This window comes from Pempheris klunzingeri, chromosome 18 (assembly GCF_042242105.1).
Source record: "Pempheris klunzingeri isolate RE-2024b chromosome 18, fPemKlu1.hap1, whole genome shotgun sequence".
NCBI classification, from domain to species: domain Eukaryota; kingdom Metazoa; phylum Chordata; class Actinopteri; order Acropomatiformes; family Pempheridae; genus Pempheris; species Pempheris klunzingeri.
In genome coordinates this window covers 6,322,286-6,340,064 of record NC_092029.1, presented here as the reverse complement: position 1 = coordinate 6,340,064, position 17,779 = coordinate 6,322,286, and the positions used below count along the sequence as shown (strand labels likewise).

The following is a 17,779-nucleotide window of genomic DNA, read 5'->3' as shown; positions in this document are numbered from 1 at the left end:
CCGGTTGTGGGACGGTGTGGTACGGCAGCTTAGGGCCGGGCCGGTCAGTCAGCGACCTCTGGACTTGACGCCAGCATCCATCCACCCTGTTACCTATCCCATCCCCCAAAAAAGCCCTGTGCAGAATGTACTCATGTTCAACTACTCAGCCATGTCAGGTGACGATGCCTAACCTCCAGTACTGTATGTGTCATGGTAGTAGTTCATCCTCTCATCCAACAGGCACAGGGACCCTCTTAGTAAATTACAAACTCCTTGGTTTTCACTAACGTCTTCATCTTTTGAGTCCTGTCTTTTCCAGTTCTCAGTAAACTCACCACCTTCCTGTTTCGTTACTATACTCTGACTCAGCGCAGTGAAAGCCATTGCAGGTCCAGACTTCTGTCCCTTTTTGGGAACCATGTTCGACAGGTGTAGGTTTCATTGCCGTTTATTAGACAGCTGTTTCTTTTCGGTGTTTCAATGTTTTTTCAGTAGTGACATCTGCAGGACAGGAGGAAACGTGTAGGAAAGGAATCCACTCACTGTTTTCCTCTTCATCAGTGGATTTGATGAGTTTCTTCTCTCCACTGTATCAGGAAGTGAAAATCCTACAGCGAGTGTGGATTTATGGGGTAATTTTAAAAACAGATTTTAAACTCTGTGTAACCCGGTTCTTTTAATGACTTGTTAAACATAGGAAAAAAACACCCATAAAATCTGGGTCAGGTACGGTTTAAAAAAAGAGAATCTTTTTTTATTCTAGTACAATTCTAGTCTGATTGAGATATCATCTGGAGGCCTGTTTTTTTTTTTCCCCCTTTGATTCATACTTTCTTGCTCTCTGGGACAAAGACGGCACTACATTTAGGAAGAGAAGGAATTCCTCCTTCTGCTGACGTCTGACCACATATTCAAGTTGGGACAGTTCCTCCGGAAGAAAAAGCACAATAACCACCTGTGACCGTTATCATCGAAGTCATCTGTCGATCCATGTTTTCTGTCCTTTCATCAGTTTCCCCCACCTTCTTTTTCTTTTATACAATGCGTTTCATCGCAACCCACAAAACGATGTTGGGTTGTTATTATGTAAATACAGGAAGGAAATATGTATATTTTAAAACCTGAAGGCAATTCTGTATAAATGTTTTTAGAAAAAAAAATGATAGGTTGGATTCAAAATGGTATGTCTGTAAATCTGTACCCAAAAAGGAGAAATTAACAGTTGTTATTATTGAAACCTAATACATATACCAGAACGTGAACACAGTGTCATGTCTTTATTTGGTACACTGTAAAATGTTATGTTTCATTTAGGAGCCGTGCTCTACTCAGGCCCGCTAAGCTGCTTGTTCACATGCCAAGTGCAGGCTTCTGATGTGCATTTACCACAGAACACGGGTGTACATAGATTTTCACATTTAAAAATACCATGGTGGTGTGATATTTGAAAAAGGAGATTCAACTGAATGTCCTCACAAATTTACTTTCAAAACAACGCACCCTGCTTTTCAACAGGTTTTCTGGAACTACAGGTGTGGATTTCCCATTTGTCTGATTTTCCAGTAAGAACAATCAACACTAGAAATGTACAGTTTGAACCTTTATTCAAGTATATCACAGCAGTTTATTTGAGAAATACAGTAAATGTTTCATTTCAAATATAACTTACACTAAAGTAACAATTGCGAACAGGTGTGTTAAATACACGAACAGAATTGACAAAGCTATGGAAAGTCTCGACTAAATCAACTGTGACAAACGGGGAGGAACAAAGTAATTGAGGATAGAACAAACCCTTTCCTTCTGCATACTGGACTACGTAGTCTCAACTACCAGACAAAAATTGGTTGTTAGTCCAAACTGGCTACAATTTATAATACGAAAGGAAGATCACAATGTATGACATTTAACTACCCATATTTTATTTTCATATGTGTTATTAAATTCATAAAAAATAACTCTTTTGGCAGAAAGTGGAGGCAAAGTGAACAACATTAAAAGAACGTTAATCTGGTCCTGTTTCTTTTCCAGGGATGTACTAGACGTTTTCTTACCACTTCCGTCCTAATGCTAGTCTCTTCCAGTATGCCACAGTCTGTAACCACTTTAACAAAGCAAACACCAGAACAATGAAATAAATAGAAAAGTTGAAAGGGCATGTTGTTGCGTGTTGAACCTGAGAGACCTGTAAACCCTTTATTCCCCCGTACACGCCAAATAAACCTGCTACACATATGCTACGAAATTCAGCAAAAATTGTTAAAACAGATGCGTGATGCTTCCCGATTTGTTAAATTTCAAACGTACAAAAAGACAATTTACTGAATATTAGGTGTAAAACATTTTTAATAATAAATAATCAGAATCATGAGATGAAAATCTGCAAAAACAGCTGAATTTGAAAAAAAACAAAAAGGCGATGGATGTGTAGAGGCAGAGAAATGCTCTCTATAGCAATAGGTGATAACATGAAAGAGGAGCAGATCTAGGATTATCTCCTCAGTGTCTGTCTACAGTAGCAATGACCAGAACCTGAAACTAAAGCACAAAATATACAGTCCATGAATCATCCTTAAAATTTATGCAATCATCATCTGGCTCAAATGCAAACATACATAACAATCGGAGAGAAATAAACAACTCTTGGATTACTGCAGCAGCTGTGGTTGCACTGATCTGGTACCTTAGGTGGTACTGTAGATGTTGCAACAGTATTTCAGGGGGAGAAAAATACTGCTTTTGTACCCAGTAAACAGTTTTCGCTTTAAAATAAATTAAGCTGAGGTAGCGTTGGTTTTTCTCTCTGCAGTAGTCCAAGTGCTAACCTGTCATAGCCAGTTTGCATATGGTCTTTGCTTTGTCACCTAAAATTTGAGAAAAGGCAGAGGTGAGCTGGGGTCAGAGTTGCACCAAGAGGGGTTTGAGGATTGGACAAGAGTGCTTTGAGAGAAAGAGGGGGCCTTCTCCAGTCTACATCAGCTCAAAATATGACATGTCCCAAACCATGAACATGTCATTAAAACTTTATAAAGCTTCAGTAAATATCTTCATTTACTGCAGTCTGAAAACATATACTTTGTTGGCCACAGATGAGAATCCAGCTTCTCTTCTCTGGTGTTGAGAAAAACAGAATGGAATAAATCCACAAAGTCGGTACACACATTTAAAAGGAGAGCAAAAAACCAAAATAAAAAAAACAAACATGTAATGCTTTATACACCTTAGTGACGGGCACTGCCTAGTATGGCCTTGTTCATTATGGATTCATAACCCATGCAAGATCAATCTCAACTCAAGCAAAGCCTTTTATAAAAAAACGTAAAAAATAATTATCAAATACACATAATACATAAGTTGTTATGACCATCTAATAAAACATTTTCATAGTTGAAACAGAAGTCCTGTGAACAGGCACCGTTACGTCAGCACCTTTTTGAGGGAGTGGGATAACACTTGGCACGATAAATCATTTGACTCACATCATTATTTTTTTGCATATGAAAAACTGAAGAAAAGCTGGTGTTGTCAACCCCTTCTAACCACAATTCAAGTGCTTGACACTGATCTGGCCAGACACCGACACAGCCACAGAGGGGAGGTATTAAAATCTAAAACTCTCTTCGTGTTCCTCAGATTTTCAAATTACAACACCAATGACTTTTTTTTGGCCAAGGTTGGAGATGTATAACCAAGATATGTTTTTAAATTACCTAATGGCATATTGAGAGATTTTGCTTTAAGGTCACGTGACCTCAGTGGTTAGGTCCCACCCCAACTCGGAGCCTGTTCATTGTCACAAGAAGTAAATAAAAAAATCCTGCTTAATATATCAGAGTTTCATATGAGGTTTTTATTAAGGCACACGCTAGGCAGTGCAAACTCTAGACGCAATCCAATTTGTAATGCTTCCAGTTCCTCAACCGGGATGTCGGTAGAAAAATCAACTGGCGGGCACAGCTTGAGCGGAAGGGGAAACATTCAGACTGTGAATGAAGTGAGGAGGGAGCTCAGCTACCACTAACGATTTAGGACATGACAATCTGCTAAGACTGTGAGCGCCAGAGGCGGTCCGTGAGCGAATGTTTTCGAAGGAGTTGGTTGTACAGCCGAACTGCAGCCGACACTACGCTTGTTCAACAGTAACTGAGACAAACACTGAGGGGAGTAACAGCTTTCCACACCTGCTGACCGCTGTCATGAAAAGGACATAATTGGCTCTAGTCCTGCTGTGCTAACCTCGACGAGTTTGCGTTCACGGTAAAACTTCTTTGTAAACTGTTGTTCTGGGTGAGTGTCCTTGACGGTGGCTCAGACATTGAACTAATCAAGTATCTAAAATGGCTGAACAAATGAGCCGCATAATAGCACGGTGACAACAGGCCTATGATGAAGCTTCCACTCGAGGGCACGATGGGCTCAGCAAGTAGTTCACTGATTCAGAACATTATCTGTCCTCATCTCCTAGCGGCACTCTGCATTCACACTTCTGCTGGTGAGGATCTGAGTGAGAGTGTGCGCGCATTTCTGGTGTGTGTTACATACATGCATACCCAAGTGGCAGTGTCTGTGTGAGTGTGTGTGAAGAGAGTGTGTATGCACAGTCTGCTCCGGAGTGAAGCGGCCAGGTTGCGATATGACATCACCCGATCTGTTGGTTTTGCTAGTCATCCAGGATTAGAAGTAATCCCAAGAGCAGCATGGATAAAAGTTAGCACCCGAGTAGCACCAGGGTTGCCCGTCACCGTTGGTGTGTGCGTGCGCGCATGTGTGTGAGATTGACACACCTCCAGGAGTTTGGTTGTGTAGAATGGGTCTGGATCTGGCCAGGTTCCTGAGACGATAGCACCATTGAATGTCTCTGTCCTCCACCAAGTCCTCGTTGTGTTCCCTCCCAGCAAGACGTGGGGAGGGGGGGACACTGGATTTTCTCTGGGTTTTTTTTTTTTTTTTTTTTGTGTTGAGGGCTGGACTCAGAAGCTGCTTCACTCTCTCTCACTCAGTTTGTGTGTGTCTTTGTGGTCCCAAGCTGTTCAGGATCTACCTGATAGATATTCTCTCCATCTCACAGGAATGTATCAAAATGCTGGATTCTCTCCTCCATCTCCTGCGGCACAAACAGAGACACACACATACAGACACATAATGCTTAGTCTCAACCAACACAACAAACTCGGATTGTGTGTAAGAAGTGTCTGTGTACCACAGTTTCAATATTACTTGGAAGTTTCCCACAGCAAACAACAGCTTTCACCATGATAAATGATGTAAAATGAAGCAAAGCTGTGCTGGAAAGAGACAGGCGATTTTTCTCAGCATGAAAACAGCAGAGTTTGACACTGACTAAATCTGAACAGAGCCGGAGGAAGAGAGATGGATGTTAGCCTGCAATAGACCATGATTAATGCCTTGAAGATGTTACACTGTGTGTGTTCTCTCATCTGAATGGCTGAGTCAGTACGACAGACGCCGTTACAAAATACCAATTCCAACATCTACAGCAAAAGTTAAAAACTAACAACTTTACAGTGAAAAGAAAATTCATACTTCTAAAGAGGGGGAAACTTTTCCAGGGAGGGACAATCCCCCTTCAATGAAAACACTGACATCTCACACCAATGTGGAAAAATTATTACACAACTAGCTGTGTATAATTATAAACTATTAGTAGATTCTGCAAACTGAGTGCTGTAAGTGTAAATCACTAGAAACTCTTCGTGGTGCCTTCTAAATTATTTCTGTGGCCAAGGCTACAACGATCATTAAAGCTAAAAATGATAAGTGAATCAATTAGTTTGTAATTAATAGACTAAATGTTAGGCAATTTTAAATGTCATAAATTCACTGGTTTCAGCTTCTCAGGCGTGACGGTTTGCTTTTGAACTTTGTTTGATATATTTTACAGACACAGATACTTGCAGCACTACAGATCATCAGGTTTTAATACAGCCTGCTAACTCAGCATTTAAGTCTTTTTTTTTTTGTATTTCTTGTGTTATTGTACTCGTTCTTTTCAAAAATCAGCAAAGAAATGCTCTTGAATGTTTATACTGAAAATTCAGCCTGAATGGCATGTCCATGCATTCCTCTGTTAAATGAAACAGAGTGGCCAGCTGTTCATTTGATGGTCTAGATATAATGGAAAATATACCCAACATAAGTCATTCTGAATAGGTTTGAGTGGGTTGCAGGACTAACATGTGTGTTCTGCATGTGATTTTAACATCCCCTCCAACTCTCTTTACACAGGGTGGGAAATAAACTTTTTAAAATGTGAACATCTACCAGTCACAGACAGATCAATGTTTGAATTAACAAGCCACCCAACAGTAACTTGTTATTTTGTGTCTGAACTCTTCCAGCCACACTCATATTTTACCAGCATTTGGCTGGTGCTAATTTCCCACTCTGCTTTTACAGCATAAATTAAGCATATATTCATGCCATCATTTCTATCAACAAGCTCTAAAAACCTATGATGGTATAAAAAGTGAAGTTAATGCACAACTGAGCAAAAAAGTCACTCATTTAGAAAATTCCCTGAAAGCTCCAGCTCACCTGGCGTGGCCCGTGTTTAGAAACATCTATGCTTTTAACACCTGTCTGTTTGCTACGTCTCACTGTACAACCACATAACAACGCATAAATAAGCTCTTCGTCACCTTGACGCTTCGCACCTGTGTGATCTCGAGTCTGTCTGCCTGGAGGTCTATCACCTTGCCATCCCAAAAAACACAGCAGCACCTAACTAACCCACTCTGTCTCACTGTGAAAGTTGACCGGCATAGCATGAGCGTTTAGTTCCTGTATCACTAAAATAGGTACCAACATGGCACACTTGCAGATTTAGGCCATCAATGCTATGTGTTAGAGGAGAACTCCAGCACTGCATGCCAAACACTGTAATAATGTCATCAATTTGCGATGCTGAACCCATTTATGACAACGCTGTTATAAATTACTTTGGTGCACCAACTTGCTTTGAACCTGTCTCATCTACTTCCACCTCAGTTACTGATTTCTTTTATTTCCTCTTTCAAATTTTCTACAACCCCTGGGGAAGCAGTGTGTGTAGGTTTGGAGAGTAAAAACAACAGCCTTGTGTGTGTTTTTTTTCCCTCAGAAGAAAAAGTGAGTCAAGAGAACAATTTTGTGAGCTGTGCCTTGATGAGGGTGTTGTTTCACAAGCTACTGACAACAAATTCTCATGAGTGAAAGCTTGGGCTCCATTGCATTCTGTTCTACAGAGGCTACTGTCAAAAGAGAACCTGATTGCTCAGCCTGTTTCATGATGAATTTGTCTATGAAAAATATTGGTACAATATGTCTTGAGAGGAGCCTGACACCAAAACCGGGTGTTTGCTGTCAACAATTTCAAGAGTACACATGCTCCAAATAGCTTTACATGTCATAAAGTCACATCATCCACAGGAAAAGACCAAATAACTAAATGGAGCTTGAAATCCAACATGTTTTCTCAACAATCTTGAATCAATTGAAACCACCCCTGTTGTTCTTTTGATAAACAAGTAAGCCCAAAAAAAAGGTATATTAAATGACCTGCAGGCCAAAATCTTCAGCAGCAAACACCCAGATAAGCAGGGAAATAGCCAACCCTTATGTTAATCAGCTACCTCGACCAGTGGCACGCATAACACAGACAGCGCACAGATTAGGGTTAAAGGGCAAAGGCTCTTAAATTGCTGTGTGAGACACGGCGGGCAAAATGAAACTTTAATCCTAGGGCAAAATGAACGGCAATTTGTAGATAGGAACACGGTTGGCATGTTATTGTATACAGAGCAGAGATGGTCCCTCTGGCTTTAACTGCAAGCAGGGTGCAGTCCACTCCATCTGCTGAAAGGTCAGCTCTTCTGGAAGACTGAGACAGGCCATGCCCAGAGGAGGACGCGGAGTTAAAAGAAGACAAATGTATGACCACGCTCCGTTTCACTCGTCTCTATAACATAGATACAAACAACATGCGCTGCAACAGAGTGCAACATTAAGTGGAAAATGGCTCCAGCCGCCATACTGAGCATCGACCCAGCACACGCGTGCGTACTGCATGTGTGCATGTTTTTTGCATTCTCTAGAGAGGAACAAGGAGATGACCTGCTGTGGAGTCGAGATGTGTGTTGGAAACACAGGCAAACAAAACACGTGCCAAACGAGCTGACATTTCTGCTCTGGAAACACCAATTTAGGCTGGCAGTATGAAATGAACCCAGACGTGCACCCTCCCCTCCTCCAGCCAGACAGTCGACAGGCGGCACCACCTGGCTGACTGCTCTCTCCCTCTTCCTCCCCCTCTCTCTCTCTCTCTGTCTCTGACATCCTAACAGCCAGTTCTGGCTACCAGCACCAGGACACTGCCATTCTTGGCCCGCTGTCTGCGCTGACATCCTACAGCAGCAGCAGATGACCAGATGGGATTCTGGGAAAATATACAGCAGCTTTTTCTCTATGGAACGTTGTCAAAAGAGATTAAAAATGGAAGCAGAAAAAAAAGATTAACTTATATTCAGGGTCCTTTCATTAACCTTTACTCACAGTATGCAAAGACTGTCATGTTTTTTGTATTTTCTGAAAGAGACCAGGACTGAATGAAAAAAAACACTCGCTCAATGAGTTCTTTAAAGTAATTTTACCGTTCATGACCTTCATCCCTACAATATTAGCTTTTATGCTGCAATCATAAGAAACTTCTATTTATTTTTAGGAAATTAATTACATTCAAATAAATATAAAGTTGGGAGTGCAAATGTATATTGACTTCTTGTACCATACAGGTTTAATTGTATTAGTAAGAATTATTTAGTAAGAATCATTTTATCCTCCTCCATGATGTGCATCTGTCCTAAAATACCTCCAATACGGCGCTCCGCCTGTTCCAGCCTGCCTCAGCGCGCATGTGGAAGTCTATATCTTACCTCTTCAAAAAGACACTACATTTGACACTTCTTCTCATATATCATTTGCCCCCATACACTTTACCATACACTTTGAGATCGAGATATTCTGCTTGCATGTCAAGTCTGCAGCACTCAATAAAAGATGAAGCCAGAAAATACATATTTATCTTCAGTTATCTTCTCCAGGCTACTTTGCCTCAATAAAGCCTTTTCACAACAGCTTTTGTGTTGCATACTAAAGGTGCCCCTTGTTAGACAGCTGCAATAGAGTGTATATTTCACATTCACTTACCACTGAATTTGCCTTTTTCACATACTCTCTTAAACCTCCTCGCTGGTTGGCTAGCAACAAGGTGTTGGGGCAACCGTTGCGTGGTGAAAAGTCCAACCGCTCGTTGAAATTGAACCTCTGAATGTCTCACATAGAGCTGCAACGTTTCACTCTTTTCACTTTCATTGAATCTGCTGATTATTTTCTTGATTAATCAGTTAATGTTTTAGATTACATCATGCCTTCGAATGTCGAAAGATGCCCGTTACAATTTTCCAGAGCTCACATTGATATATTTTAATGGCTTGATCTGAATTTTATATAATAGAATATAATATAATATATATATAGAATATAATCATCAATCACAGACTAAGACAAAACAGAAAATATTTACCCTTGAGAAGCTGGAACCAGGCACTTTAAACCATCGCACAATTATTTCTAATTAATTCAATCAGCTTTTGGTTCCGCTCTTCTAAAAAATTGAATCATGTGATGTTATGGTATCATATTATTTTGCTATAACTAATTATCTACTGATAACTGGACAACACTTTGCGGCAGGCCAGCCCATGTAAGTGTGATGTTTCTGACCTCCAGTAGCTGGGTCTTGTCGTACTCTCTGCGGTGCTGGTAGATACACTGGCTGAGAAGGGAGTACAGTCTCTCCAGCTGCTCCACACTGTAGCCCTCACTCTTCTTCACCACCATGTCCAGTAGAGCCTGAGGGGGAATTCAAGTGACATTTCAGTTACAAATTAAGTATTGTGTATAAAATGTTATTATTTACTCATAAGGACGTTGTAAAAAAAAAAAAAAAAAAACACTATACATTATTATACATTCTAATATCCATAAACATGTGTATGGACAAACAATCATGACAAACAAACAGGCATGCAGTGCTGAATAACACACTAGCTAAGCGCTGATGTTGGTGCATGGATGAAGCATTTGGAGGTCAGCTGTATTCAAAAGCAATTAAGATCAGAGTGACAGCTAATTAAGGCTAATCATAATTAGAACCAAGTTTACATTTCACTGCTACTTTAATTAAAACATTCTGGACAGTCAAAGGCCCTTTTAATTGACCTGTTCCTCACATTTTACCCAAGCCAGAGTCAGTGTGTGTGTGCATATATGTGTGTCTATTTTAAACACAGAGCTCATCAGAATGCACAGACTGAGACAGTAAAGGCACAATAATTGAAGCTACCGTCACTGACACAAAGCAAACAGAGAAACCTCAACAGAAATAAGATGGTGTGTGCGTGAGAGGCATTGACCATGTGTTAAACACATCAAAGCAAACACAATGTCAAGATTAATAAAACAAAGGCTCTCATCAGCGGACGTCTGAGAGATAATTACAGTGAGCAAAAGAAAAATTAGAGAGGCAAAAAGGTTAGCATTGTATTAATCGCTGTACTCCATCTGACGTTGATTTCTGCTTAAATGACGGGACAGTTGTCTTGATTAAAGTAACAGACGGTGGCTTCACATCAACTCAAACTTCAGTAGAATTTTAATCCCAAGACAGACTTTACTCAAGACCAGAAATTTAACCTTGAAAGCAATACTTTACTTTCCTGTAACTGCATCAGAGGTGTTTGTGCTGAAAAGTAAAGACATCCAAAGTGAATTTAAAACATGAGCTGCCCTTGGGATCTTCCATGACTTAGCATTTCAGCCGTTTCCCCCAAAAGCTCTAAACTGAAATGTTATGAACAAGCAGAATGATTTCTTGAATTTGTGATGGTGGAAATGTTAGGGATAGGATGTCACCTGGGTCCGCACCAGCATTTAAATGTTTAATGTATTAGCTTTATACTCGGTTGGCAAACTGTTACTAAACATCATTGACTCGGCCTCCATGGACAATAGTTCCAGACAAACTCTGGCTCCTGTTGCATAACTATTCTTCCATCTACTCTTTGTTATCAGCAAAAGTAACGGGTGACAGGGGAGATTATTATTAGTATTTTCTTGTTTTTTAGGTGCGGCACAGAAACCCATTATGACGCTGTAAAAACAATTCTACCCCACACTGAGCACAACAGTGGTAAGATAGACTAATGACAGGGTAGACACTTGATAGCTTTTTTTTTTTCCTCCTAAGGCAATAAAAAGATTTTTCTACACTGCTTTATGATGCCATTTTCTATACAAGTGTTTTAAAGGTTTTGCAATAGGAGATTTCTTTTTGTAGGAGATTAGTTTAAGTTAACACACAGTCAGTGAGGAGAGGAGAAAATACCTTTCAAATCTCTTGCGTGTTCTGTCACTGAAAACAAGTTTCATTTTGCATACTGTCCCAGCTTGACTTCCAGTAGGTGCTTATCATAGTAAACTCAATAGCCTGGAAACATGACTTTGAGTAGATAATACCTTTCAAATATTCACACTTCTATAACTTAATCTAGCAGTGTTGGAGGATTCGCCGGTAATATGCCTTTGACATAAAAACATCCACCTCGCCAATCTAATAACTATAGGTCCCTTGACAAATTAAGTATGCACACAGAGGCTAAGCACACTAAGAATGACTCGAATATTCACGTCATGCAAAGTGATTATGATCATTACAGCTGCCTTCAAAAGTACTGTCAGCTGCTCTGTATTGAGCTTAGTTTATTGGATTCTTTTTGTGCTTTTTATGCAGTAACTCTGGTCTAACATCAAGGAAGTTCTTGGGTTTCATAGGTTTCAACCCAGCCATGAGAACTCATAAAAGAGGACCAAATGGAGTACATCATGGTGAGTTGCCACTTTTAACAACACAAGCATAAAAACTTTAATTACAACCATTATAACCCATCTCACATATGTGTGATAATGAGAAATTCTCTTCAAGACACTGCTCCGACCTTCCTTTCTTCCAGCTGCCACTGCATTTATTTCTGTTTTTCATGGTTTCCCATCTCTTGCTTTAAGTACAGTATTTTACAGCGCACCCTCTTTCCTTTATAGAGCACCTTCCCATCATCCTGCCTACTTCAATGTTTGATAGAGGCTTTTCCTGCGTCCTCCTCAACCCCTTTTTCCCCCAGACAACACTTTTCCTCCTTTGCTTCCAATGTATTTGTCTTTAATTCATTTTCTTGTTTGAGTCTTTCCTCCCTTGTTCCCCGTCTCTTCATCCCCTCAATTTATTCTCCTCTTCCTGTTAGCCAGCTGATTGCAGCAGTATACTTCCAAGCCTCTGTCAGCTTGATCAGGGTGTGTGTGACAGTGTGGGGTAAATGGTGTGAGTGTGTCTTACACGGGCTCAGTGATTGAGTGAGCTCACTCCACACAAAGGGGCACTAATCCCATGCGTTAAAGACTGCTACTGACATGGACCATTTAACCTCACCCCCTCTAAACTCCCTGTTCCATCTTCCCCTCCCCATCTTTACTCACATCCCTTTCTTTACTCACATCTCTATCTGTCCCCATGCTTCTTAAAACCACAGATGGAGCTAAGAGGGCTTGGGATGATTCTGGCTTTAGGGAACAGAGCAGAATAATTGTATATGGAGTTCTATTACTGCCAAGATTCTGCCTGTAAAAGAGGATTTGAGCATAAAAACAGTTTTAGCATATGTTAACTTCCAGGATTTATTGTAATACAATGACTAATTAATACTGGGCTTATGGTCATGTCTGATAATGTGCAGAATTCTGCCCAAGCAATTATAATATTTAAATCAAAATGCTACGCTAATGCAAAACAACACTCAGTAAATTCTCATGAACAGTGAGAAAATGTAATTGGAATGCAGCAGAAATGATTCATGCAACTGGTCTAATGCAGAGATATTAACCCCTGACCTATGAACCGATGAGAGGACACGTCAGTTCTAGTCATACTATCAACCGAGTGCACGGGCATGCAGATATGCTCACTGGGAGTCAATAAAACCACCAGGGGGGCCTGTGCCTTGACTTGTTATGGCAAAGTAAAGAAACAGCTACATCCGTCTACATGGATTCTGTGAGTTGTGAATGTATAAATGTCACCTGTCGACTTTATCACTGTTTGCAAGCAGAGCGAGTTGCCCACCCCCCAGGTACACTTGTATACCACTGCCACAATGTGGGAGTCTCAACAACTGGCACGCAGAGCAAAAACATGACTTTCCTTTGGGTTTAAGTTGCTCTTTAAATGCAATTAGTGAAATGTCACAGTGAACTCACCCCAGTCTTGAAAAAAAATAAAGTTGCTATTATGTAATCAATGTTGATGGTTAAGTAGGTTGATGGCTGCAAATAAATGTTTTGTTCTGCACTAATGAAATTTCCCCATTGGCCCACTTGGCCTGAAGGTCAGTTTTACTGGCTCCTTCTATATTTTCACTGGCCCGGCGGCAAAAATGAAAATAGCTCTTTTTCCCATCGTTTTTGTGATTTATTACACACAATGTGTACAACAGTGAAGTTCCCTTTAAATGTGGCTGTTTTCTTTTGGTTATTGAAATGTGATGTTGACACAAATATAAAATTAAACATAAAATTAGACACATATTGGATCATTATATGGCTGCAATGTATGAATACAGGTTTCTCCAAATTTTGCGCAAGTATATATTATATTACTCAAAGCCTTTATGAGTACTGAGAAAAATAAGATTTGAAGCCCAACTGTCACTAGGGACACTATTAAGCCTTCAATATTTGCCTCTAAGAGAACAATTCGCATCGTCTTCCTGCTTAAACGTTTATCTCCAACACTTGCAAAATAATTAATTACAAATGATTCCGTTTAGCTTATTACAAAGAAAACCACGAATGCCTTTAGTGAGGGCAGAGGGTGGATGTGGCACTCATGGATAGTGATTTGCTGGGGGAAAAAATCCAGTTGTAGTGGCACATAATGTGGCTTACAGGGCACTCGGTCACACAGGTAATGAAATATAGATAGTGTTATAAGGGTCAGGGACAATCATGACAAATATTACTACCATGGTCTCAGGACATTAAAATAAAATGAGCATGTAAAAGTCCTGCTGGGGTTACCAGCTCATCTTAAAAATGATTGGCTTCTTACATCAAATCACTGGCAAATTACATTACTGGCAGTATAGAGGAGCAAAAAATATCATGCAGCGAGGTCTTTTGAGGAAGATTTACATTAAACTTTATGACTGAATATATCAATAAACTTAATCCACTGAATGGTATTACTTGTTTACTTGTGATTTTAATATGTGGCCTATTAGAATATTAAAATTGCTTTTTCAAGCTGTAGGTTAATTACCACCACCATTTATTTCGCTATGTCACGCCAAGTCTAGATGTCAACAGGCTTATTCAGTGACACAGACAGTCGTATTGTGAAAACGGTTACATTTGCCAATAAGAGCACATCTGCAACTGAGACCCAGTCAGACCAAATAAACCATAATACCACAGGAAAAAAGTAAGATTAAAACAACAGTAATAAATAAATAAATAAGACTGTTACCATGCTCACTTCAGGACAAAGATCAATAAAGGAGTTGTGTTAAAATCAATATAGAGCTTAGAGATTCGAGGCCAGCTTCTTAGACATGGTATAAATTAAATCAGGACAAGGCCATGATGTAGAACAGTCAATCCTGGTTTAACAAGTGGCTTTTCTACACACTCCTTAAATTTAGCCTGTTCTTGATTGGGAACAAGGGAGTAGAGCAAGACCCACAAAAAAAGTAAATAAATTAACAAAAGGGCTCTGTGTCAAGATCGTTTTTTACATCATGTGTTAAAAAATACTCAGTTAGCTGATATATCGTCATCCGATTTCCCAAATATGGATATCGGCATCATCCTTGAGAATCCAATACCCGTCAGGCTATACTGGTGACTGCGATTAATTTCATCCTGGGCTGACGTGAGGCCAGAGGGTGTAAACTACAGGACCAGCCAAGTTATTTGTATAGCCCAGTGGCACAAATAATATCTAAATGGGTTTTAAAAGCTACAAACAAGAGCTCTTGACTGAGCCAGAGCTCTCTGAGACGACACAAAACGTGGAATATTGGAAGATATGGTTGAAAATCAATGGAATTATATTAAATTTAATACTTAACTTAATATTTGTTGCAAACATACGCCAAGATGTGCCGTATGTATGCAAATCTCACTGAATCATTACTGCATGTACTTCCTACAACTAGTTCCCATGAAGCAGAGAATTTCTCTTTTAGCTTTAACATTATTGTAGGACATTTAACATCATGTCTGATATAATCACATTAGTTAATGCGACAGAGACAAGCATGCCATGTGCTGACCAAACCACCTTATCCATCTTAACTGTTCTGGTGTTATCCATCCATGTCACATTATGGATGTAATTGTTTGACATTAAACCCTGCTTAGTTCAAATCAACCTCAAATATTACAGAATACAATGCATCACTGTCAGACAGTTCCACACTGACAGATCGGAGAGTAATTATTGTGACTGATCTCTCACTATTTCTAATTGGTTTGCAACTCCAGATTAAGGTAAGACTAATGAACAATGACAGATGTCAAATTGATGAAGCAAACTTCACTCTATTATTCTCAGTGACAGATTTTTGGGAGAAAAAGTTTTAAAGAATAATAGATGCTATTCATAAAAAATATAAATATGAGAAAAAATAAAACATTTGGTGAGAAGGCTACAGGAAGGAATTTTAATATTTTACAGATTGAAGACACCTAAGATCCAATATCACCATGTAATAAAGGAGGAGAAACTCTCACACGGAGTTTACACAAATAACCTCAAACACACCTCCACATACCCCTGCAAAATCACCTGATGCAGAGAGGTCTTCAAAAAATGAATGCAAAAAAGGCAAAACAAATGAATATAGAAAAAAATAGGATTGGGTCAAGTATGGAAAGTATAAGTTATCTAGCAGATATGCTTGAACTTAAGGTAAACTGCAGGGAAAGAAAGGTTAATCAATGCAATGTCCTTCATATGAGCAGCCTGTGTGTGTGTGTGTGTGTGTGTGTGTGTGTGTGTGTGTGTGTGTGTGTGTGTGTGTGTGTATTGAGGTGGGAAGCGCTGACCAAGCACTAAGCATGTCAGACTGTCAGTTATCCATTATGGCAATGTGTTTTCAGAATATACAGACATGTGCAGGATGGGAAAAACCGGATTTACCTAAATGAGCACTGCTGCTTAAAACTATACAACACATTTCTGTTGTCAGTTCATTTTAAGCAGTCAGATGATGAGGCTGTAACAAAATCTGTTGACATGAGCCTGCCTTTAAAGTCATCATCAACAGGGACAGTTTGTGGCTTAATTGGTGCTTGAAAGAAAGTGTAAGATACTTAACTGGACTCAGAGTATAAAGAGCGATAAAGTAAGAAGGCTTTCAAAATATATAGAACGTAATTGTTTGTCTTTATCAATCTGCAAAATGCAAAGTGAGCGATCAGAATCCCAGAGAGGCTTGGCAAGAGGTAAACAACTATTATGATGAAAATATGACATTGGTATGTTTATGTTGCGTGAACTATTGACATTACTGGCTCTCACATGTATGGCCAAGAGGCACAGCTATGAGAGAGCAATTACATGCAAATAGCTGCACCATACAGGCCATCGGTTGGAATGAATGCAAATAAATGAAGCACTTCAACTGCTATCCATTTTTATTGACAATCAGTGGTCCAGCACTACCATTAAAGCTGTTCTGCTTTGAATAGACATGTAGGAAGGCTACTTTACCAGAGCCCCCCCCCCACCTACTGTTATTATCATAACGTTATTATATATTATTATAAACTGAAATGGCACCATTTCTGTTGACAGGCTTCTCAAAACAGGAAATCCTGACATGCTGTAATAGCTAAGCATCAAGCCAAAAGACTCCACACTGTGCCAGTAACTAGAAACACTAGCTCCTTCTAGGCAGCTGCTAAAGAAAACAGCATAGCAGACGATATTCTGTGTGTTCTTGTGGAGATGGAGGAAAAATTGCTGGGCCAGATTGGATTTCTTGTTACTGAATTCTCATCGGCAATCGTCAGCACCACTTCTTCTAGTCCATCTGTGGACAAGTGTCTGATTACTGATGAAAGAAAACAGCTGACTATAAGAGACATGTTGGAATACTAAGAGAAAAAAGCCTTAGGACCTATTTATTCATGCTGAGAAATTCATTTTGATCCAGACAGCATCAAGCATCATTTCAGTGCAATTGCCAATAAGAGAACTTGATTCTACTAACTGAATCAGTACAAATAAGTGTGCCACGGCTTTGAAAGGCGGGATGCAAATACTGAAATAGTACCATCTCTGTCCTACAGGCTTTGAGTGGGGTAGGGTCTGTGAACAAACTCATAACACTTTGATGATTTTTAATTCCAGAGAGATTTCAGAGCCTCTTCCATCAAGTTAAAAGTCAGAAATAATGAGCCCTCAACAATCAATGAATACAAGTGAAGGAAGAGAGAAGGAACAGTACGCCACTCACTGCGGGCCCTAATACACACCAGGCAGCATGCCAGTCCCAGCCCTGCCAGCAAATATCTGCTTAAATTGTGACTCTCATCCTGCGCACCGGATATTCAATTTGTTCCGTAAGCCAGGGATGAAAAAGCAATTATTCACAGTCCCCTCTTTTCACGATCTGTTTCTTTA

The 17,779-nt window shown here is 39.8% G+C and overlaps 1 protein-coding gene across 1 annotated transcript in view; it reads right to left on the bottom strand.

The window, feature by feature from the left end:
- Nucleotides 1-1,660: 1,660 nt before the first annotated feature.
- Nucleotides 1,661-17,779, bottom strand: part of atad2b (ATPase family AAA domain containing 2B) — a 66,854-nt gene continuing 50,735 nt past the window's right edge. The window contains exons 27-28 of the mRNA XM_070849175.1: nucleotides 9,763-9,891; nucleotides 1,661-5,086 (exon numbers count right to left, since the gene is read on the bottom strand). Coding sequence (XP_070705276.1) covers nucleotides 5,045-5,086; nucleotides 9,763-9,891 — 171 coding nt within the window. The 3' untranslated portion in view covers nucleotides 1,661-5,044. The remainder of the gene's footprint in view (nucleotides 5,087-9,762; nucleotides 9,892-17,779) is intronic.